We start from the raw sequence: 24,106 nt of genomic DNA, 5'->3' as shown, positions 1-24,106 counted from the left end.
GCCATTGTCTGATCTTATGCATTTGATGGATTTGTTATGCTGAGTAAGGGCCATGGATACAAAATTTTTGATCAAATTTCTGGTTTCAGTTTTGTGTTTCATAAGGAAGATCCAAGTAAAACGACTCTTGTCATCTACAATAGTAAGGAAATATTTGTGGCCATTAATAGAAGGGATGGAGATTGGTCCCCAAATGTCCATATGGACCAAATCAAAGACTGCATTAGACACATGAGTACTATCAGGAAAAGGTAACCTTTTCTGCTTGGCATAAAAGCAAATGTCACAAGGAACATTAGAAGAATCAACATTGATAAAAGGAAAAGATTTCTTTATTTCAATTAACTTGGCATTGGAAATATGTCCAAGTCGTAAATGCCAAAGATTACATGCATTGGTAGGGCTAAGGTTTACAAAGTTATGTGGAGGTGCTAGAGAGTTAAGTGCTAGAGAGTGATGTGGAAAGTTGGGAATGACTGCAAGTGGCTGAGTGAGAATATACAGTCCTCCTCGCAATTCAGCTATACCAATCCTCTTCTTGGAGTAAGTGTTCTGTATGAAACAAGTAGAATTGTCAAAAAGCAGTTGGCAATCTAAATGTGAAGTGAGTTTAGGTACAGAAATGAGATTAAAAGTAAAGTGTGGCATATAGAGGACATTGGTCAGCACAAAATTATCATCAAATTGAATGGTGCCAGCATAATGAGTAGACACTAAAGTTCCATTTGGCAACTTTACAGTGATTTCAGGAATGCGTGTGATGCAAGAAAAAAGTCTTTTGGAAAAGCAAACATGATCAGTAGCTCCTGTATCTAGAATGAATGATTCATTCAAGTCCTGAGAAGGAATAGTACAGATAATACCTGAGCTAGAGTTAGGTTGAGCAACAACATGATTCACACTGTGAGAGGAGGAGGATTGCTGAAGCAAAGCCAAAAGAGCTTTGTGCTGAGCAGGTGTGAATCCATAAGTGCCCGATGCTGTGTCATTAACTTGGTCGTCAGGAAGATCATGTGGAGCTTCATCTTCAGGTTCTTGTTCAACTGAAACATTGTTGATATGGTTTTGTTGCTGCCAATGGGGAGGGTAACCATGCTTTTTGAAGCATGTGTCAATAGTATGATTAGTCATACCACAATGAGTGCATACCCTCATTCCTCTACCACGACCATTAGAGAATCTACCACCTCTTAAACCACGACCTCTAGTATGATTATGACCTCTGCCTTGAGATTGAGTAGCAGGAAAAGCTAAGACTTTTGATTCATCAATCGGAACGATCAACTGTCTTTCTTGTTGCACAAGTAAAGAGTAAACTTTGCAAATATTGGGAAGAGGATCCATTAACATGATTTGTGATCTAACAGCAGAATAGGTATCATTTAATCCTTTCAAAAATCTAATAACTTGGTCAGAATCATGGTAGCTACGCATCTTGTCAATAGCTATGCATGTAGAGGCACAATCACAAACAGGTATGGGGCGAAAATTATCTAGCTCTTGCCACAACATTTTCAATTTTGTGTAATAGGAAGATATAGAAGAATCACCTTGCCGAAGGGTGCAAATTTCTTCTTGAATCTCTGAGATTCTGAAAACATCTCCATGATAAAAACGATCTTTGAGTTCTTTCCATATGCTTGAAGCTGTCTCCATCCATAGCACGCTTTGAGAAATTTCTGATTCCACAGAATTGTTCAGCCAAGACATAATCATCGTGTTGCAACGATCCCAAGCAAGAGAGTCACGATCTTCATCAGGTGGTCGAGGTAAGGCACCATTGATGAAGTGAAGTTTGTTCTTGGACCGCAATGCCATTGTCATTGATCTAGACCAAGAATGATAATTGCTGGCATTCAAAAGAGGAGAAACAAGAACGAGAGCCGGATTCTCGTTGGGATGCATGAAGTAAGGATTAAGAGTGTCATTTTGATACCCTTTGTTGCCATGGTTGATCGGAGAGGAAGAAGAGCCATCAGAAGACATGATGCAAAAGAAGAAGAGGAAAGAAGATCGGGAAGAAGAAAGGAACTGAGTTGTGAATAAGATCGCAGCGGAAAAGAAGCAATAATGGGGTAGCCACAGGTCGATGATACCATGTGAACTCACTACCTAGCAGCCATGAATGATAAGCTGAGAAGCTTGAATAGAGAAAGAGAAAGGCAAAAAACTTTATTACACAACTGAACTTACAACAATGCATAGAGCCAAGTATATATAGCAATACTGAGTTAGTTACAACTCAACTAACTACTATAACTAACTTAACTAACTATGCTTATGGCAGTTGCTAATACAATAAAAGGTGATTACTCTAAGCTTTCTTTACTATGCTTAACACTTATAACAACATTACGAGCCTGTTTCGTTTTTCAAGTTACAACACATAAGAAATCTTCACCTTTATCAGAATTTTCCTAGCTGAATTAGTCATTATTAATTGGATTCAATATTTTTTCCCTTTCTGCTGCAGAACATGTTCACAGTGAAATATTTCGCTGTCTTTCGTATCAGATACATCTTCCTAATAAGAAACATTGTTCTATCTTGTAATAAATCTCACCAGCCACTCGAATTAGGCTCCGCGTCACTATTAGGCTTATCTCGACATGTCTCTACAATCAGATACCTCAAAGTCATCATCAACAATAAGATCACTCAAGCTACCTTCCTCACTATATCTCTTCTAATGTGCCACCATCATTTGCTGGAATACTTTGCTGATACTTCACCTTATGAAGTCTACCGAAAGATGTTTCATCGTCCCGATTTTTGTTTACAGTTTTCGATAAGGGCAAGGATAGTTCTAGATTTCGAGGACTAGAAATCCTCCTAAGAATTAAACAAGAGAGGAAATGATTGATTAATTAATTACTTGCTTTCTTCATTACATTTTTGAATTATATATAGCATTACAATAAGAGAATTGTACTAGTACTAAGAATCTAGTAAATATCATGCAAGATCTAGTCTAACCAACAAGAGCATTGCCTATTCAACTCAGCTCCTCTTAACATTGCTTGTTGTGATGTAATCTTCTAGATATTTTGGCCTGATGCTCACCCTTTTGGATCTTCTTTCTTCCTTCTTATGTCCATCTTCTGTTATGCTATCATCAGCTTCTTTCTTCTTTCTTCTTCTAAGGTTGTTGATATCATCATCATCAGACTTACTCATAACAACACTACAACTCCGTTTCCTCTTGGTATTTTCACTGTTTTGCGCACGATTGTGGTCCAAGTCCTTTCCTTTCTGTCCAGCAAAATATTTTGCAAGAGAGATGTTTCCACTACGTTGTGTATCCGGCGAAACGTTGTGAGAAATATCAAGTTCATCATCACTAATGAGTGTAGTAGATTCTACCATCTTTTTGCAGTGATCTTCATTACCTGGTTGCATCCACCCATTTTACTAACTCAAATATTGCATTCATGTAAAACAGTTGATTAAAGAAACGCAAAAATTATTTACCAAAAACGTGTATAAATGATAAAAGAATATAAGCCCTGGAACATGAATAAAACAATGTTCAACAACGCAATACAAAATGATATGAAGTAGAGAAAAATAGGAAGAAGAAGTTGTAGACACATACCCATAATGGAAGGTGATCTGCACTTGTGTATCTAAGAAGAATCAATTTCAAGATATAATTTATGAAACAAAGAAGAATAAATATGGACAGAACAGAAGCCTTCAAGTAGTAGAAGAAAATATAATAGTAATATAATAGGATATATTATAAGAAGAGTATTGGAGAAGATTTCAGTTTGAAATATATATATCCATCGTGTAATCAGAGGTAGTCTAGTACGGCTCTGACAAACTAGAATAGATGGATATCAAACAAGAAATTTGGAAGACTTTTTCTTACTTTTATATAATGAGTATTTTGTTTTTCTTTGTATTACTCATTTTGCTTATTGTTTAACGTTGTAAAAAAAATTCATTTAATATAAGCTACTAACAAATTATTTAATTTTTTGTTTTGAATGGAAAAAATTACAAAATTATTTAATTGAGTGAGATAATAATAATAATAATAATAATAATAATAATAATAATAATAATAATAATAATAATAATAATAATAATAATAATAATAATAATGTTCAAAGTAATAAATAATGTTTAAGGAACCATTAAAATAATATAACAATGTTGCTATCATCAAGGTTCAAATTACTCACTTATTACCACTTCTTTACATAGTTGATCCAATCAATTCAAAGACTTTTCGATTTAAAAAACGAGGCTAAATTAAAAAAAATGTAATTTTAATAATTAAAAATTACGCGACAAAAATACAAGGGGTTATTTTTTACACCCTAAAGGTTACTCACACACACTTGTGAAAATCCTAAAATGTTTCTCAAATTTGTAAATACATTTTCAGATACACTCAAATGTACCCAAACCTCGAAAAGTCTGAAAATATATTTCCAGACATTGTTAGAACGAAAAAACCAAAAATAAATGCAAAAAATGTAACATAAATTAACTTCATTCATTGCTATGACATTCATTAGAAACGAAACATTACATAGATAATCGTTAACCTAAATGTAACAATACATTTCATCATCAAGTTGAACTTTTCAACAACTTCAGAATGTCTTTGGTCGATCTCGTAATCTTTGCATCCCCTCAATCAGACATTTTATTTCGTAACAGTGAAATGAACATTACTTAATAGTAAAATCTGCATCTGTCTTCAACTCAAAGACGTTGTCGAATTGTATCTTTCTTTCGTTGTTATTAAAGGTGAACGTTATCAGAGCTTTCAAACTTTTCTATTGTTTAGATACATATTCTCTAGTATTTAGTTTAGATCAATAAGATGAGTGATCTATGTGAACATAAGTTGAAGAGGGGCTTCTCGCCGTTTGAAATAGACAAACGTGAGATATGCATATTGAGACATTTTGTGTTTGAGCTGTGTGTATTTGTGCTATGACACCCATATTTATATGTGTTTTAGATTAATATGGACCTTATAAACTCAATCATGTCTTAGAGATTATTTCGAACATATGTGTGCAAATTATATTTTTAAGGAAACAAATCCAAGCACATGTATGATTTCAAACATTGCTATATCATTTAATGTTACTTTTTTTTTTTAATATGTAGGGTTAATCTAAGGCAATTAATTTAGAAGTATGATTGTTTGAATATGAAGGTAGTGTTTTTTGTTTTTGATTTTTTTAATGTTAATTCGAACCTCTATGTTTGAAGGGCTTTATATCAGGTAGAAATATTAAAGATGGAATTTGTCTCACTTCTGAGGCAATTAACATCTTAGGTAATAAAAGCTATAGTGGTAATGTGGCCCTCAAAATTGACATTTCCAAGGCTTTTTACTCTTTAAATTGGGACTTTATATTGAAAACTATGGACTGCTTTGGCTTTAACAACAAATTCTAGTTGGATCCACGCTATTCTTAATTCTGCAACTCTTTCTATAGGAGTGAATGGCAAGATGGTAGGTTATTTCAAATGCTCTAATGGGGTGACATTGGGACCCTCTCTCACCCTTTCTTTTCTATTTGGCTGAAGATGTGCTCAGCAGAGGCATCATTTATCTGGTGCAAACAATATGCTTAACCTCACTAAAGCCAATAGATATTGTATTGTTCCATCTCATACTCAATTTGCGGATGACATCATGATTCTTTACAGGGGGGTTGTAAATCTCTTACTTCCATTTCTAATCTCCTAAAGGAGTATGCTCTAAACTCTAGTCAAATATGCAATGGAGATAAATCCATTATCTATGTTAGGGGTTTGTCAATGAATAGACACCGCATGCTTGCTCAAATTATAGGCTTTTCCAAGGCCACTCCTCATTTTGTCTATCTTGGTGTTCCCACATTTGTTGGTAAGCCTAAAGCCTCTGACTTTCTTCCTCTTGCAGGTAATATCAGACTCAAATTAGCAACGTGGAAGGCTAACCTTCTTTCAATGGCTGGAAGAGTCCTATTAGTCAGAATTGTTATTCAAAGCATAATGGTGCACAACATAACCATTTATGATTGGCCCTCGAGCATTATAAAAAGTATAGAAGGTTGGACTAAAAATTTCACTTGGAGTGGTAACGTTGAGAAGAGGAAGCTGGTGATTGTAGCCTTGAGAAAATGATGTACCAAGGAAACTGAAGGAGGGATTGCCATCATTTCTCTGAAGCATTACAACAAGGCAACCAACCTTCACCTCTACTTGCATTTTCTCAATAAAAGTCTATCGTGGTCAGCTCTCTTGGCTGCTAGGGTCTTTAGAAATGGGAGAATTATCAAATACTCGATCAAGTCTTTTCTGTGGAAATGGCTTAAGGATTGGCATAACACTGTGATTGAGAATAGTGTGTGGATTCTTGGAAATGGCAAGAAAGTTAATTTCTGGTTGGATAATTGGACAGGGGAAAATCTGGCTTTTAAATACAGGATTCCATGTAAATTTCATGTTAAGATCACTACAAAAGTTGTTGATTGCTGGAAGAACAATGCTTGGTCTTTTCATGACAACATCTTGCTTTCAATGCATTCTCTTCTTGAAACAATCAAATCCTATTCCATTTCAAATTTAGACTCTGAAGATGCTTTTGCTTGGAGGAATGTGGAAAATGGCAAACTATCTATTAAGATTGCTTATGAGATGATAAAAAAAGCTGACAAGTTTGATAAATGGAAATCATTTCCTTGGGACATTGACTCTGCTCCTACTCATTTAATGGTTGTTTGGAGGCTTATGCATAACAAAATACATACTGATGAAAACCCAACTTTGAGGGGTCTTTTCTTCCCATCAAAATGCATGTTGTGTGATAGCAATGAGGAAAACTCCAATCACCTATTTTTTATTGTTCTTTTGCAGTCAATTTGTGGCGTTGGTTCAACAATCTTCTAGATGCTCCTTTCGTTATCAAATCCCTTGCTGATTGTGTGCAGGTTTTAAATGGAGACTGGAATCCTCAAGCATTGGCAGTGATTAAGGCCAGCTTGATTTTCATTCTGCACCAAATCTGGAAGGCCCGCAATATGGCAAGATTCGATAATAATTTTATGCATTGGAAAAGGTGCATTACTAATGTTACAGCAAGCGAAAAAATGGTAGGGAACCTAACTGCCAAGAAGTCTGATAATTCAGTCAGTAGCTTCTCCTTTCTAAAGAAGTTTGATATCTAAAGGCATCCTAGAAAGTTGAAGGTAGCAGTTGATGTTTTGTGGTGTCTTGCCACTGGTAACTAGATTAAATGCAACATTGACGGGGCAGCAGCCTGTTCACCCTTACTTGCGGCGAGTGGGGGGGGATTGTTTGTGATGCTCAAGCAAATCATATAATTAACTTTAGTGTCTTTTTTGGTGTTGGAACTCCAGTTTTGGCAGAATTCATAGCTCCAATTCTAGCTATAGAGAAAGCCAGGCAAATGCATTGGTCGAAACTATGGTTGGAAACTGATTGTGTTTTGGTTGTTAAAGCTTTTTCGAACTCTAACCTGGTGCTGTGGAAAATCAAATCTCGTTGGCTTACGTGTTGGGCGTTTACTCTTTCCATTGATTTCATAATCACTCATATATATATATATATATATAAAACATTTTTTTGGCTAAAAAAATCTAAATGTTGTATTTATTTTTTCATTCAACCCTTTTATTCAATTGTTTCCTTCATCTCATCATTGTATATGTGTCTGGAAGCTATATTTGTGTTTTCATCTAAACATCTTATTATAATTTTAATGAAGTGTTTGTTGTTGAGTTTTTTTTATATTCATTGAAACCTATATATTTTAATCTGAATGTTGTATTCATTATACCTTTTTATCTAAGCCTATTTTTCATTTGTTATCTTCATCCAAACGTTGTATTTTTGTATTTGTCTTAACATGTTATTTTATTAATTTTTTCTTTTAGAGGTAGTATGGCTAGACCACTTGAACTCATCAAGGATGTTACTAACATGAAAGAGTTGTGGAAAATATCACTTAGGATTGAGGATCTTTGGTTTTCACACATTATCAACTTTTTTTATTATGACAAAAAGGGGAGTAATGTAACTGAAGTAATTTTAATTTTCATAGTCATATTTCTGAAATAAAACTGCTCATATTCTAACCTCATAAACTTCTGGTTCTTTTAGAATCGTTTGTTTTTTTTCAGGTTCCACGAACTCCGATTGGAATCAGGATCTGAAAAGTTATGAACAAAGTTTGTGTCTAATTTTTGGAATCAGACTCTGAGAAGATGTTATCCATAATTAGGCCTCATACATGCAAGATCTTATCTATCAATCAAGCTCTAAAAAATTCTTTCAATATATGAGTTTTCAAGATTGGAAATCAGGCTCTGAAAAATTCTTTCAAGATCAGAGTTTTCAAGATTGGAAATCAGGCTCTGGAAGAGAAAGATCTCACCTATCAAGATTCTCAAGATCTAAATATCTTATCTATTGGAACCAGGGGGAGTTACCCAGAACAGTTCATAATCAGGATATCTAATCTTCATCGAGTCTTAGACTTAGGGGGGGTTTCTCACTTAAAGGATAAGTATTCCTTACCCTTATCTTCTAAAACTTTTTCTGATTATGTATAAAATTGTATCATCAAAATACATAGTTTTGTCATCATCAAAAAGCGGGAGATTGTTAGAACAAGATTTGGTTCTTCAATATATCTCTGAGTTTTGATGATGACAATGAGTATGTTTGTATGAACAGTTTTGGTACCCTAATGTTTGTTATCTTTGAGTATCTAACAAACATGTTCTGCATCTGATAAAAGGCGCTTCCAACACATCAGAAGATACCAAGTTCCGCTTCTACGTTACACAAGTTCTCATGAACAGTAGAAAAACGCTTCAGAAGGACTCTGAAGTGTGAGACTCTGATACACCATCCAAGAAACCAATCTGAAGATCAATTGCTGAAGACTCTGTAGACGCAGTTCAAGAAGAATCGAAGATAACATTACGTAGAGCTGACAAAACGGGCTATTCGGCCCGTGCGGGCTGGCCCATGACGGGCTCAGGCTTTTATCTGGCCGGGCTAAAAAGCCCGAAATATAAACGGGCCAAAATTTAACTGTTCAAGCCCGGCCCTTTGCGGGCTACAGGCTTTCGGGCTGGCCCGCTTTATATTTAATATTTATTATTTATGTTAAAATGATTTTTTTTAAAACACTTCTTATAAAATAGTGGTGAGAGTGAGAGATAACAATTTTGAAATTGTTTAAGATATGTTTAAATTAAATATAAGACATTGCAATTTTGATGTGTGGAATAAATTATGAGAAAACTATATTCGTACAATAATTTAAGATAATAATGGATGATAACATTGTAACAATCAGAAAATGAATTAGACTAATGGTATGTTTGGGTTAATGGCAGAAAATGAAAAAAGCACGGTGAAATATCACGGTACTGTAGAAGCTACCTTTTGTAGCTTTTAGTTTTCACGGTGAAACACTTCCCAAACGTACGTTGGCGGTGGAAAAAAGTTAATATAACCAAACACACGCTAAGTTAATTGCAATCTTCCTTTATATACAATGTGTGGATAGTAATTATTTAAATTGTGAAAAGATTGATTATAATAAAATTTACTGTATCTATGAAATATTAACTTGTGAAAAGTCTAAATTAGCTTTTGATTCTGTTTGGTAAGACACAATTTTGAGCTTATAGCTTATAGCTTATAGCTTACAGCTTATAAGCTCATATAAAAATTTAGATATGTTTGGTAATCGTCTTTTTATCTCGAGCTTATAGCTTATTTCACAAGCTTATGACATGTTTTTTAGACACTATTTTAAATAGCGTTTTAGCTTATAGTTTATCATTTTTTCTTCCTTTTTTATCCTTATTATTTTAGTAAGAACTCACTTTTATCCTTTATAATTTATTTTAATTTAAAATAAAATAATTATGTATTGAATATCTTTTATGTCATTTTACATTTATAAGTTACTTGAACCGCTAATTTTACCAAACACTTCAATTAACTTATCCGTTATCACTCTCAACCACTAGTCATAAGCTATAAACTATCAGTCATCTACCATCAGCTATAAGCTATTAGTTAGCTTATCAGTCAACCGCTATTTTTTATCAAAAGTACCTTAAATGTCTAATACAGTTACTTATTGATGATATACCATGATGAGAATGGCTACTGAGTATGTGAATAGTTGACAACATTTGTAGGTTCTCATGGGTTTAATATGCCAATTTCATGTATTAAAGTTGCTGGTGAATTAGTTAATATAGCAATAATAATAATAAGGTTCCTATTTTGAATCAAAAGCATTCTATCATTGTAAACAAACCTTTATTCAAACTGTTGTTTATTTGTTCCTCAAGAGATCGGTTGGTCAGAGTTTCTTGGGAAGTTTAAGACTTGTGTGTCTTAAAGGTTGCATTGTTAGTCACTCGCGGTTAGCTTGTGCACTGTAATAATCTTGAGACTATTAGATTAAGTCCTTGTTGATAAGGCAAAATCACCTTGGCGGGTGGAGTAGATTAGCTTGATAATTTTCAAGTGAACTAGTATAAACATACCTTTTTCTTTCCTTCTTGCAATTTATTGTTATTATCAAGAGTGAAGTATTTTGTTGTTTTTAAGAGGGGATTTGTTTTTGTGGCAAAAGCTTTGTTTGTTAAAAACCCTATTCAAATCCCCTTTTCTAGTGTTTTTCACACCTTTAGTTTCTTCCACAAATATATGCTCATATCTTGGAGGATTTTGAACCAAGTCATGAAAGCTCCATTAAATTTTAAATCTAACAATTTACACTTCATGTCTCCCCAGGCGTGGTAATAATTTAGTATGTTATCGACATGTTCGACGTGTTCATTTGAATCCCTAACATAGTCGTAACTTTCTAGCTTTAAAGGTTTCTCGAGAGACTATGGGATCTTGCTGTCAAGAATGTGTGTGAAGAGTGGGTTCCTCTTCCACTTAAAAATTAAGGCATATATGTGTTGTACCTTTCCCTTTGGGGGAGTCGGGTGCTGGCGAGCTATGGGGCCAGCGAACCTCTGGTGGAGTGTGAGTGTCACTTCCCCCTCCGATGTCAGATATGGGAGTACGATATCTTACGACTTGGTGACTTCGGAACTGCTCCGCGTAGTGCAGTTGCATTTACTGGAGCAGACTGTGGTATGACGTCGTGGTCGCCATGTGAGACCTCCTTGCACATAGTGTTAATTCTTGGAGGAGTGCATTGCATGTTCTCTTTGATTTTGAATATCCTATCTACTAAAGCTTGGGAGTTTTGTTGATGTAGCATGTATCACGTTGTCAACACTATTTTAGAGGTCGACTGCTCCTTTCATGCTTAGGTTGACTTCTAACTGTTGAATGTTCATGAGCATCTCGTGTCCAAGCATTCAGGGTTGTGAAAAAGGTTGCCCTTGGAAAAACTATTGCATAGGTTGGAAGAATGGTAAGACTTTGAACATTCTCCAATCAATTCTTAAAGGAGAAAGATCTACTTGTGAAGAAGCATACAAAGAAGTCACTAGAACTGGATCATTGATAAGTGCCAAAATGTCGATGTTTTGAGTATGTAAATAGGGGCACTTATCGATACTTTTGTTAATATCGTTTGAATAATTCCCCGTTTTATGTATAAATACGTATACTTTGTAAATAGTTGTATTTTCATATACTTTTATACCATTTGCTAGTTTTTCCTTTGTTTTTATAGGTATTCATGCTTATTGGAGCCTTGAGGAATAAAGTGTCAAAGGCACGGCTTCGATTTCGCAATTTTGGTGAAAGCCCGTTTAGCCACCGTCAAGCGGACTTCCATAGGCTTAAAATAAGGATGACCAAAATTATCATTTTGGTTTCCATTCATTCATTATTGGATAGAGCATTGAATAAGCTTTCCAACGCTTCGAACCGGGCGCAATTCGGAGTTACGGTTCTCAACTTATGGCAAAAACAAGATTTCACTTTTGCTGTCAGTCCGCTGAGCGGAGCTCCAACGGAGCAAATCAGAGTCTGGATGAAATTTTGAGTCCGCTAAGCAGACCTGCTAAGACAGCAGCTCGTTAAAAGGGGCAAAAATCACATTTTTAGGTTATGGGTTGGGTATTTTTGAGTCCCAACACCATCAACTTCATTCTTAGATCAAAATTAGCTTAGAAAACAACTTCGGAGGTTGCATAAGGATGATCAGGGGTGGATTGAGCGTCGAACGGAGCTGACAAACCGGGAGATTTTCGGTTCATTTCTCTTCTTCTTTGTGTATTTCTCTTTGGTTGGGTTTTGTTTGTATATTTACTTGAATCTTATGTATATTTACCGATTATAATGTTATGTTTAACTTGCTTTACAAATCTGTGTTGATGTTGTTCTGGATTTTTGCTCTATGCTGGGGATTTGGGGTGCTTTAGAGATAAACTTCTTGAATCCTTATCTAGGATGATAATCTGTTGGTTCTGAACTCTAGAGATAGATTTAGAGCTAGCATTCATTGTGGGTATCCGTTCTTAATGCTTTCGTGTTTGAGCGGCGCGCGAGAGATCGCCGACGTGAGAATACGGATGTTCTCGCAACTTTGCGTTAGAGATAACCTTAGTTGTGAGATGATCTCGTTTGTGCTCCAGAGATGGACGCTTATGTGAGAGATACGTGATGACATAGATGAGTATCGTAGGTTGAGTATAACGGGTTGGTAAGTGCATGTTTGTTAAGAGTGAATATATTTACATTCCTGATAAGTTATTTCTCTTCTAAGAATGTGTTTACTCTTTTCTTGTCTATATCTTTGTTTACTACTTTTTGCTCATTCAATCCCAAGTTCAAAACCGTAGAAACTGTTGAATGGCATCTCTCCATCTCTGAGAACGATAATTCCCGGAATAACTATTGATCCGGGAATTATCGTCCTCAGCGGACCCCCTCCGCTCAGCGGACTGACAGCAAAAGTGAAATCTTGTTTTTGCCATAAGTTGAGAACCGTAACTCCGAATTGCGCCCGGTTCGAAGCGTTGGAAAGCTTATTCAATGCTATATCCAATAATGAATGAATGGAAACCAAAATGATAATTTAGGTCATCCTTATTTTAAGCCTATGGAAGTCCGCTTGACGGTGGCTAAGCGGGCTTTCCCCAAAATTGCGAAATTGAAGCCGTGCCTTTGACACTTTATTCCTCAAGGCTCCAATAAGCATGAATACCTATAAAAACAAAGGAAAAACTAGCAAATGGTATAAAAGTATATGAAAATACAACTATTTACAAAGTATACGTATTTATACATAAAACGGGGAATTATTCAAACGATATTAACAAAAGTATCGATAAGTGCCACTATTTACATACTCAAAACATCGACATTTTGGCACTTATCAAACTCTCCCCAACTTGAAACTTTGTTTGTCCTCAAACAATGTCAAATAAATCAAAGAATCAAAAGTAATAAACCAAAGAATTGTGAATCAACAAGTTTTGAAAACCAAAAACAAATGTATGGCTCAATAAAAAAACGTATAAACAAAGTAAATACTTACCACTATACTACAACGACAACATGTAAATGAAATGAATCCTAAGTACAAAAATCATGCAAAACATTCTAAAACGATACATGCTATTTTATGAATCACACCTAGAAAATTTTCATCAATGGATGAAGAACACACAAAGGTGAGGGACTTTTAACACTCATCCAACAATCTTGCAAACAAAAGATTAAATTATGCATTCATCCAAAAATCACATTGAAGATACAAAAGCAAGAATCACAAGGACTTTTCAATGTTGTAATGTGGCTTGGTTAACAAACAAGGGATATGTCCTAAGGCTAATCGAAACAAAAACTTGCCTAAACCTAAGGGGGTGATCAATCCACCAAAGATTCACACAACAAAATCTCGATTAAACTTCTTCCTTCACCACAAGTTTCTCAAACCAATCACAATACTTATTAGTACAATTATTCGCTTCTCTTTTCTTTTTTTTGTTTTTCAAAACTTGTTCTCTTTTTTCTTTCTTTTTCTTTTCTTTTCACATTTTTTTCTTTTCTTTTCAACCTCATAGCAACAACCAAATAAGTGCACAATCATTTTTCTCCCCAACTTGAATTCAACCACATCATCATATGAATACTCCCTACTTCTAAGGCAAGTAAAAAATTCATACCAAAAATCATGGTTGAGGGTTCAAGAAAACAAAAAATCAATCATCCATGCAAAAATGAGAACTAAACACTCAAAGATAAGCATTTAGCAAAAACAACATGGACATTGACAAAAAGCTCAAAAGGGTTAACAAATGATCACACACTCACAAGGTGAATTGACTATTTGGTTATGGTGGTTGTGCTCAAAATGAAACAAAATGCCTTGATCCTTTTCATGCTTTCATAAAATCAACATAAACAAAAGATTAAGCATAATAAAATCTAGTTAAAACAAAGATTGTGGCCTCCGACATATGTGAATAATGGAAAGCTTACTCACATTTATGGTTTGGGAACTAAAGTGATTCAATCAACAAGCAAGTAATGCAAAAGAATGAATGGTATGGTAATTGTACAAATGAAAAGTTTCCTAAACATGCTATGCTATAGAAAGCGATAAATGAGTACCTTGAATGATACGACTTCAAAAATAATATCCTACCATACATCCGCAAGTTGAAACACTCAAGCTTTGGAAAATCACCTCAAAAATCTTCGAATCACCGAACAAAATTTGAGTACAAACAACCAACAAAAGAATTAGAAAAACAAAACTAATATATACTATTAATTAGCCTTGGTGAGAGTGGGAAAAGGAGTGAACCAGGTGGAATAGGAACCCCACTGGTACAGAGCAGAAAAACAAAATTCTACTATGCTCGCTTAGCGGAGCTGAGCTCGCTAAGCGATGACAGTAAAATTCAGAAAAACCAGAACAGAATTAGGTGTTCCAGCCCTCTCCACTTCACCTAAACACCTCATAAACATAAAAATAACCAAAACTTTACAATCGTTGGGGTGCCTCCCAACAAGCGCTTGTTTTACGTCGTTAGCTCGACGCCTTTATTGTTTCGGTGTTTGGAAAGTAGCTTCCTTCCGTCATGCCATGGTGACATCTCACCGCACAAGCCTAAGAAAGTGTCCTAACCAACCAATCAACAAACGTTACGGGTACAAATATATACAACAATTAAACGAACATAAAAATGAAAGTATACAACTATATACACAAACAAACACATATGTACAAGTTTGGAACAAATATAGTTATTATCATACAAAAAGAGAAAATTGGTGAATGTTGGATTCACAAGTTGAAAAGTGAAGATTTTGAATAATGAACTGTTCCGATCTCAACGTGTTTCACCAACATTCACCAACAAAGTATACTTGTATGCAAACCTATACAAGTAACTATATGGTGAACATAAACAAGTAAACATGTACAAGTAAATATACACAGTGAAACTATACAATATATACGTTATATACCAAGCTCAAAACCATGAAAGCTATTGCGATGCAATTCACACAACCATCCCCGGCAACGGCGCCATTTTGTTGCTTGCCCTATACTGCATTCAACAATCATTCACTACCGAAAGGAGAGATGTAGCTTTGTTGGCTTTAGCGGTTGCAACAACGGTGTGACGTTGAGGGATAAATCTGATAACATTTGATGTCATTGACTTTAATAGTTCGTTATATGATATGTTTGAGAAAGAAAACAGTGTTTCGCAAGAGGATGATTGGTGATTTGTCCTCTACAAATAGATGGTGATCTTCATAGAAAAGTGTCAGGAATCAAAAATTGACTCACGCATAAAATATCAATGTTCCGTTGTAAAACCAAAAATGTGTAGTAAGTTGAAAAGTTGAAAAATTAGAAACTAACTTGTACAATAATAATGAAACTATAGATATTTTAGGTAGACTTATTCAAACTAAAAAATGAGCAACAAAAGACATGTTCTCTCTCTTGATATATTCTCTCTCTTGATATATAGAGTAGCTACAATTTCAAGGTCAACTTGAATATTTAAAATATCTTAATCAATTGTTTATATATCGTAGTACAAAGAGTAAAGTAATTAGAAATTTCCACAAATTATGAGTGACAAAGACATCGCATAACATAATATAATACTTGCTTTTGCTTTTGTGGTGTGTGTCTCCTTTAATTTTTGAACACTGCAACGTTTAATCTCTTTCTCTCACCATCTCAAACACAATCTTTGTGGACCTTTGCTACATGCAAAACACCAAATTCATAAATAGTAGTACGTTTCTTTAGACTAACTTTTGCGCTTCACATAAAGGGAAATTGCTCCGTAATTTTATTCACACTTCACACCCGTGACAAACATGCCCACACAAATTATGCACTTGTAAAATAAACACATCCAAATACTAAGGTTTAAATTATTTTTTTCCTTTTCTTTCACTTAATTTGACTAAAGTTTGTGATCCTTTAACTTCTTGGCAGAGAACAATTGTAGACCCCATTCCCTCAATCATGGCTCAAAATAAGATTCCCTCACCAAATAATACCAAATCAATGGACCCAACTTGATACTTCCTAGTTCCTACATTTGGTTACTTAACAACTTATACCACCAAATATATTCCCAATTTCACACCAACTGTCATTTCTATGTTTTTCTTAAAACTCATGTCCGGCCGGCCCTAGAAATCTGAGGAAAATCAATTTCACTGTCTATTTATGAGGATCTCATTTAAAGGCAGAACAAAACTTTATATGAATTGACTTAACACCTAGTAAAATTCAAATCTGAGACCTTAAGATGAACACATTCTCAGGTCTCAAGCCTTCGTCAAGTCAAGATATCACTGTAGTGACTAAAATCTCAAGCCTTCGTCAAGTCAAGATATCACTGTAATGACTAAAATACATATTTAACAACCATTCACTAAAATAAGCAATAAAAATATATTCAATGCATATTGATATAAATTAGTTTTACATTGACAATATACTCAAAGAATATCAATGTGGAAGAGAAATAGGTGTTTCTATTACATGAGGAGTTATTGGAGTAGAACCATCTGATCTAGATTCAGTGGAAAGTCTATTTCCACTAGTACCCCTATGAATGTCTTCAACCATTCTCAAAACTTCATCCATTTTTGGTCTTTGATCTTGCATCCTCACAACACAAGCCATACCAATTTGCAACATCTCAACCATTTCTTCCTCTATATTAGGATACCTCAATAACTCCAAATCAAACACTTCAGAAGTCCACTCTTCTCTAACCACAGAATTCACCCACCTAACCAAATGAACAACTTCCTCACCTACATGTAAAGGAGATTTTCCAGTTAAAAGTTCAAGTAACAAGACACCGAAACTATAGACGTCAGCCGCCGGAGTTGCTTTTCGAGTTTCAGTTACTTCAGGTGCAAGGTATCCTGTTGCTCTTGGAGATGTTGGACTTATTATCATGGTTGCTAGACCAATGTCAGAGATGGAACCATACCCTTTAGAGTTGAGGAAAATGTTTGAGGCTTTTATGTTTCCATGGACTAGTTTTCCTTCTTCTTGTGCATGGATGTGTGCAATGCCTCTTGCTACACCAATTGCTATTCTCAACCTGGTTTCCCAGTCTAAAGGAATTCTATCTGCCCCTCTTTTGCCTGCAAAGTGGTACATCATGCCAACTCATATAATTAAAATTCATAAAAATCACAGACAATAACTAAATCATGACCCCGACACAGACACGTTGACACTGACACGAATACCTTTTTTCAGAGGTGTCAGTGCTACAGAGGAAATATCTGATCGAGATACAAGTCACATGTATTGTAACTGGTAATATATTTCAACTGCATTTTGAATTAAGTAATTCAAAATAACTGTTAGATAGGAGAAAATGTTAAGAATAACATACCATGCAACATTGCGGAGACACTGCCTTGTTCATAAAAATCATAAACCATAAGTTTCTCCTCCTTTGAATAGTAATAAGCCCTTAGAGCAGCCACATTCTCATGCCTAATTGCTCCAACCATCTCCATCTGCTGTTCAAACTCCCGCTTCCCAACCGTAACCTCCTTCAGCCGCTTAACCGCAACTGTCGTCGCCTCCTCTAAAGCAGCCTTATAGACAGTACCAAAAGTTCCCTTTCCAAGCACCTCAGCAGAAGCTCTCAACAAATCTTCCAAGTCAAATACATAATTGCAATCTTCAAAGAAAACAATTTTGTTTCGTTCTAGACTCTCAGAAGATTCTTTTTTATCAGAAAAAACTTCTTTGTTCTTCTGAGACTTAACAAGTTGTCCCGCTTCGCCGTGTTTCTTGTAACAGCACACAATCCAGAAAACTGCTATGGTTAAAATTCCTAGCACACAACCACCAATGATGATGCCTAATAACGCTTGTTCTTTAAGCCCTTTGGTTTTTTTCCTTTTCTTATGAGAATTTGGAGGATAAACATCTACAAATGTAAGATTGTTACCTGAGAAGGACAATTTTGGAAATCTATGAAGTGTTTTAGGCACAACACCACTAAGATTATTGTTTTCCAAATTGAGATCTTTCAGGCTAGGAATATTGATATCAGGAATTTCACCTGAAAGAGTGTTATTAGCTAGAATCAAAGAAGTGAGATGAGTCAACTTCGAAACTGATAAAGGAATGCTTCCATTAAAACCATTATTGGAAAAATCAACAACAGTTAGATTATTCCAAACTGAAAAATCTAATGGCAATGGCCCAGAAAACTTGTTGAATTGGAGGAAAAGAGAGGTCAAATTTCTCAGCTTATAGAAATCAGAAGGGAAGAAACCAGTTATACTATTCGAAGCAAGATTCAAATTTTGAAGTGCTGTGAGTCTACTAAGAGTGTTAGATGGAATTGAACCATTCAGTCCAACACTTTGTAGCTGAAGCGATATAACTCTTGATTTTTCGGTATTGCAGGTAACTCTAGTCCATTTTTTGCATATAGAAGAACTCTTGCTCCAATTGATATGTGCAGAGTGATTCATGTTGTGAAGGAAATCCAGTAAAGCTTGTTTATCAGCTACTGGTTCAGCTCCAATACCAATAAACAACATTGCTCCAATTATAAAAGTTTCTGAATAAAAGAACAAAAGGGCCATCTTGTTTCTCATTCTTGTAGATTGAATAAAGATATTTGGATGTAAAGCAAAGCAAGTATATGAAAGTTTTCAAAGCTGAAATATGAAAGAGAATTGGGTGAGAAGCATAATAGAATCTATTCTCATGTGCCTTATATATGTAACTAGATGATATATTGGAGTAATTTTCCTAAGTTTGACATTAAAGGCTAAAACATAATCAACTATAACTAAAGTGTGTTTTGTAGTCAAAATAAGCAGCACTTTGACATGGAAAATAAGCTAATTAGCTTTTTTCTGTTTACCTACTTTGTTCGTTTCCCAAAGGAATCCAATCAAAAAGATGTATACCAAACTTTGAAACTGTGCATTCATTCATACCCTCAGTATCCAATAATTTAATGACAAAGACAATGTCACTATATCAACAAAAAAAATGTATCATTTTGTGGAATTTATACACACATCATTTTCCATATGAATACTAAAAATATCATGAACAAACCATATATACTAAAGATAACTTTTTCCATAAGAATAAAAATAGAGCATTTGAAGAAACCATACTCATTGAAGCAATAAGACAAACACATTAAAGGCTATACATGATTTTGTTATGTCACAAACACACTAATTTAGTTAGAATCTTAAGCTTAAATCATACCTGTGTTTCTTCTTCTCTTCCTTTATTTCTAAGTTTTATGAACAAAACTTTCTATGATTCTTCTGCATATAGAGAATTGAGTGATGAGTGAGGAAATAATGGAGATGCAATTATAAAGAGAAATGTTGATTGAAAGACTAGACAGAGGTTACCTCATAAGCTTTGTCTTGAGCTTGGTTTACCCATGTGCTACAATATAGCTAGCTTATAGTGTATTTCATTTAATGTAGCCTATAGTTTATTTCATTTAGGTCTATCATGTCAAAATGTTATTATTATTGTTACTTCTATTCATCTTTGAATTAAGTGCTGCTTGGACATAGTGGGATCTGAATGCTCTAGATTAATTTAATATGTGATAATGAAAATAGTAAATATAGTACCAAACTTATACTGTAGATGAGAGTTGGTAGCTTTATGAACCAAAATATAAATACTCCTTCAGTTAAAAAAAATCCATTACATATATATATATATATATATATATATATATATATATATATATATATATCAAAAAATTTTAATCACAACAAAATTATATTAAAAAAAAAAACCATTGTTTGGATACGGATGAAGACTGAAAAAATCAACGTACATAGGTTTGTAATACAATAGATAATTTGTCTTCTTGGGTTTACGTTACTTAACCTCGGAATAGATAAAGATTAATGACTTAGTTGACTAATTTGGGATGGATTAGGACAAAATCAACATCATAAAATGATGATATATTACTTCACCGAAAGAAGGGTTTTCAACATTGTTGTTATTAGGCACCACCATCTATTCCTTATATGTAACCAATAGCCTCCGTTCATCTCATTTTTCACGTTTCCTTTCAAAACTTAGTCAATACTTATTCATTTTTTCTGATAAGGTTTCGTTTACAATTTGTCTTACCAAAATACAGGATAATTCAAGTAAAATAATAATTATGTTAGTGTATAAGATAATAATTAATGGGCATAATTGAAATAAATTTTATTTGTTAAAAAAACACTTACTTTAAAACGGAAAAAGTAATAACTACGACACTGTTTTTTTATTAAAAAGAATTTCAAAAACACACATTAGTGCACTGTTACCTTCTTTTGAAACAATCGTGTAAATGGAATCTAACTTCTAGATTATTTGTTCTGGTTTGAGTGTTAAAATAACCACCACAAATTTAAATATCAAAGACCAAAACAGTCTATATGAGACTCATCCTCGTTGTCAAACAAACACTGTAGCTTACATATATTTTATATAACAAGCTACTTAATGATGACAATTATATATGAAAATTTCTTTCCCTACCTCCCTCTTTTCTAGATCACCTCAGGTGAAAAATCCAAAATACCCTCACTTCGAAAATGCATTTCCGAAGCGCTTTTTTTTTTCAAAATTTGTCTTATTTCGGAAATGCACTTCCGAAAACACGAAAAAAAGGTGTTTTCGGAGATGCATTTCCGAAAACACCTCTTTTTTGGGTTTTCGGAGATGCATTTCTGAAAACACTTTTTTTTAATTTTTTTAGGGGGTGTCTTCGGAGATGCATATCCGAAATATTCCAAGACCAAATTGGTCTTGGAATGTTTCGGATATACACTTCCGAAAGAATTCAATAATTATTAAAAAATTAAAATCAAGGTGAATCAATACAATTAATAGGTATAAAATCAAGGTGAATCAATAAAATCAAGGTTAATCAATAAAATCAAGGTGAATCAAAATTTCTTAAACAATTTTAAAGTTAAAAATAATTTTTAACTTATATAAATATATAATATATAAATATATAATAATTAATATATAAATATATAAATATATAATAATTATTATAAATTAAAACACTATTTTTTTAATTTTTATAATTATTATATAAATATATAAATATATTTATAATTAATATATAATAATTATTATATAAATATATAAATATATAATAATTTTTATAAATATATAATAATTATTATAATTATTATATAAATATATAAATTAAAACACTCATTTTTTTTATAAATATATAACAATTATTATAAATATATAAATAAAAAATTATAACCTATTTTGTAAGTGAAATTATTTTAATTTTTTTAATTAAAATTATTTTAAATTTTAAAATATGAATCAGGATAGAAATATATAATAGCTATTATTCATAACTCATAAATTATATCAAAATATATAATTATAATTATTCATTATTCATAAATTATATCAAATTTATGATATGTGAATTAATTAATATCCTAAAATTAATTTTTGGGATTTTTTTAGATTTTTTTTGTTGTTTCGGAGATGCATCTCCGAATTAGTCAAAATCTCAATTTTTGGGATTTTTTCGTAAATGCACTTTCGAAGTCTGGAAAAATTTAGAAAAAAAAATATTTCGGAAATGTATTTTCGAAGCAGGGTAAAATGGGGTTTTCGCTGGGGTGACCCCAATAGGAAGGTGGGTAAAGAAAAAATCTTATATATTGTTATGTACCCATCTTGGAACTGCTTCTTCCACCAAACTACCTAAGCCCACACAATAAATAACATAATAAAATATGCTATCATAATAAGACAACCAACAATCCATTAGGAAAACTGCGGATAGACAGGGGAATTTCTTGCTGATTTGAAGGTGCTTTCCTCAAAAAGTCAAATAACTAGCATGAATTGATGCTTAAAATAAAATAATCATAAGAAAATTAGTAAACAATACTTCAAAGTTTCTCCAGCACCCTGCTGCATTAGTGTATTGAAGTCCCACAATAGATCATGTCCTTCTATCCTTTCCCTCTCCTTCAACCAAATTGCATATAATAATATAGGGAGAATTTAGAAAAAATGTTAAATAGAAGAAGAGAGAAAATGGTTAGAGAGAGATAGAGACACAAATGTTAAAAAGATAGTTAAGAGAGAAAATGGTTAGAGAGAGATAGAGACACAAATGTTAAAAAGATAGTTAAAGAGAAAATGTTGAAGCAGAGAATCTAAATCCATTAGAGTCCTTGTATTCCGCCTGCTCTTTTTCCAAAACATTATTTTCCTCTTCAATAAATTTATATTTGCTTAAATTATGAGTAATAAATACTCTATAAATCACTTACACCTTATAAGTAGGTGTGTTGTTGTCTCATATGCGTTGGCATCAGCTAATTGTATGACATTTGTATAACATCTGTCAAACAATTCAAAGAAGTGTTTTAAAACATACTTATATTTTGGTTTAAATAGTTAATTTGTCTCTCTAAATTGGCGAGAATTTTGTTTTTCAATCTTGTATTATTTTTTTAAAACTCCTTAAATGTTTAAATCAATTTGGTTTTCGTAACTAATGTCAACCTTCCGATAAAAGAAAGACAACATGACAAATGTTTGTGATGTGGTCCCACTGACGTGGCCTATGATTTGGGAGGACCAAATCCAAAAAATTAATTTTACAAATTCATCTTCTTTTTTTTCTCAATCCATCTCCAACTTTCTTCTCCAACCTCTATTTTTTTCATGTCCAATCTGCAACCTCTATCTTCAACCTCCATCTCTAACATCCAACATCTATCTTAACTTTCATCTTTAACCTCCTACCTATATTTCCAACCTTTATTTTTAACCTCCACATCCATTTTGCCCAAATGACGTTCCAGTTTCTAAATGGATTCTCAAGTTTGGGAAAATAGGTAGTATTTCATATCCGTAAAGTTTGGTCAAATCTTTAATAATAATTTAAATTTAAAATGTTCCGGAGTTTAAAAATTGGCAATCTCTTATTTCACCCCTTAGGGGTTCTCACGCACCATGTGTGTTGCCAAAAATATCCCCTATTTACGGAGGTGTATCTAGAGCACACTGAACTACCAGTTTGGAACAAATTTAAAAAATGTAGATTTTGGCGTCAATTGGAACAGATTTAAAAATGATAATTTGTTTATTATTGTATTTAAGAATGATTTTATAGAAGAAGGTTGGATATAGAGATTGAAGATGGAGGTTGGAGAAAAAGGTTGGAGATGGACGTTGAAGATGGAGGTCGGAGATAGAGGTTGGAGGATGGAGATGGAGGTTGGAGATGAAAATGGAGGTTGAAGATGGATTGAGGAAGAAAAAGAAGAATTTGTAAAAAAAAAAATTGGATCTCGTCCTCCCAAGCCACGTCATTGGTGCCACGTCGCAAATGTTTGCCATGTTGCCTTTGTTTTAACAGAAGGTTGACGCCAGAGACGGACACCAAATGAATTTTAACATCTTAAGGATTTTTTCACAAAAAAAATAAAGAAGAAACGATACAAAGATAAAAAAAAATGCCAACTTATAGGGACGAACATGTATTGAGGCAATGTTATTAATGAAAAGTTTAAAAATTAATTTAATTATAATATTTTTAACTGTTGA

The 24,106-nt window shown here is 33.6% G+C and overlaps 2 protein-coding genes across 4 annotated transcripts; both read right to left on the bottom strand.

Annotated features, from left to right (window-relative positions):
* Positions 1 to 2,827: 2,827 nt before the first annotated feature.
* LOC131600367 (uncharacterized) lies at positions 2,828 to 3,715 on the bottom strand. Its single transcript, XM_058872536.1, has 2 exons — positions 3,596 to 3,715; positions 2,828 to 3,389 (listed from the first exon to the last, which is right to left on the bottom strand). Exons 1-2 carry the CDS (start codon positions 3,597 to 3,599, stop codon positions 3,001 to 3,003), a joined length of 393 nt encoding a protein of 130 aa, XP_058728519.1. The 5' UTR covers positions 3,600 to 3,715; the 3' UTR covers positions 2,828 to 3,000.
* A 12,682-nt stretch (positions 3,716 to 16,397) lies between these two features.
* LOC131596049 (probable inactive receptor kinase At4g23740) lies at positions 16,398 to 20,044 on the bottom strand. 3 transcript variants are annotated; one of them, XM_058868605.1, is made up of 4 exons: positions 19,894 to 20,044; positions 19,742 to 19,803; positions 17,886 to 19,073; positions 16,398 to 17,628 (listed from the first exon to the last, which is right to left on the bottom strand). In XM_058868605.1, exons 3-4 carry the CDS (start codon positions 19,051 to 19,053, stop codon positions 16,979 to 16,981), a joined length of 1,818 nt encoding a protein of 605 aa, XP_058724588.1. In that variant the 5' UTR covers positions 19,054 to 19,073; positions 19,742 to 19,803; positions 19,894 to 20,044; the 3' UTR covers positions 16,398 to 16,978. The 3 variants fall into 3 exon arrangements, with proteins under 3 accessions (XP_058724588.1, XP_058724586.1, XP_058724587.1); XM_058868603.1 differs by having other exon boundaries at positions 16,399 to 17,628; positions 17,886 to 19,173; positions 19,894 to 20,043; XM_058868604.1 differs by lacking the exons at positions 19,742 to 19,803; positions 19,894 to 20,044 and having other exon boundaries at positions 16,399 to 17,628; positions 17,886 to 19,691.
* Between the last annotated feature and the right edge of the window lie 4,062 nt (positions 20,045 to 24,106).

Source organism: Vicia villosa, linkage group LG4 (assembly GCF_029867415.1).
Source record: "Vicia villosa cultivar HV-30 ecotype Madison, WI linkage group LG4, Vvil1.0, whole genome shotgun sequence".
Lineage (NCBI taxonomy): Eukaryota > Viridiplantae > Streptophyta > Magnoliopsida > Fabales > Fabaceae > Vicia > Vicia villosa.
Note: the sequence above shows the minus strand (reverse complement) of the source record. Positions and strands in the feature narration are given on the sequence as shown.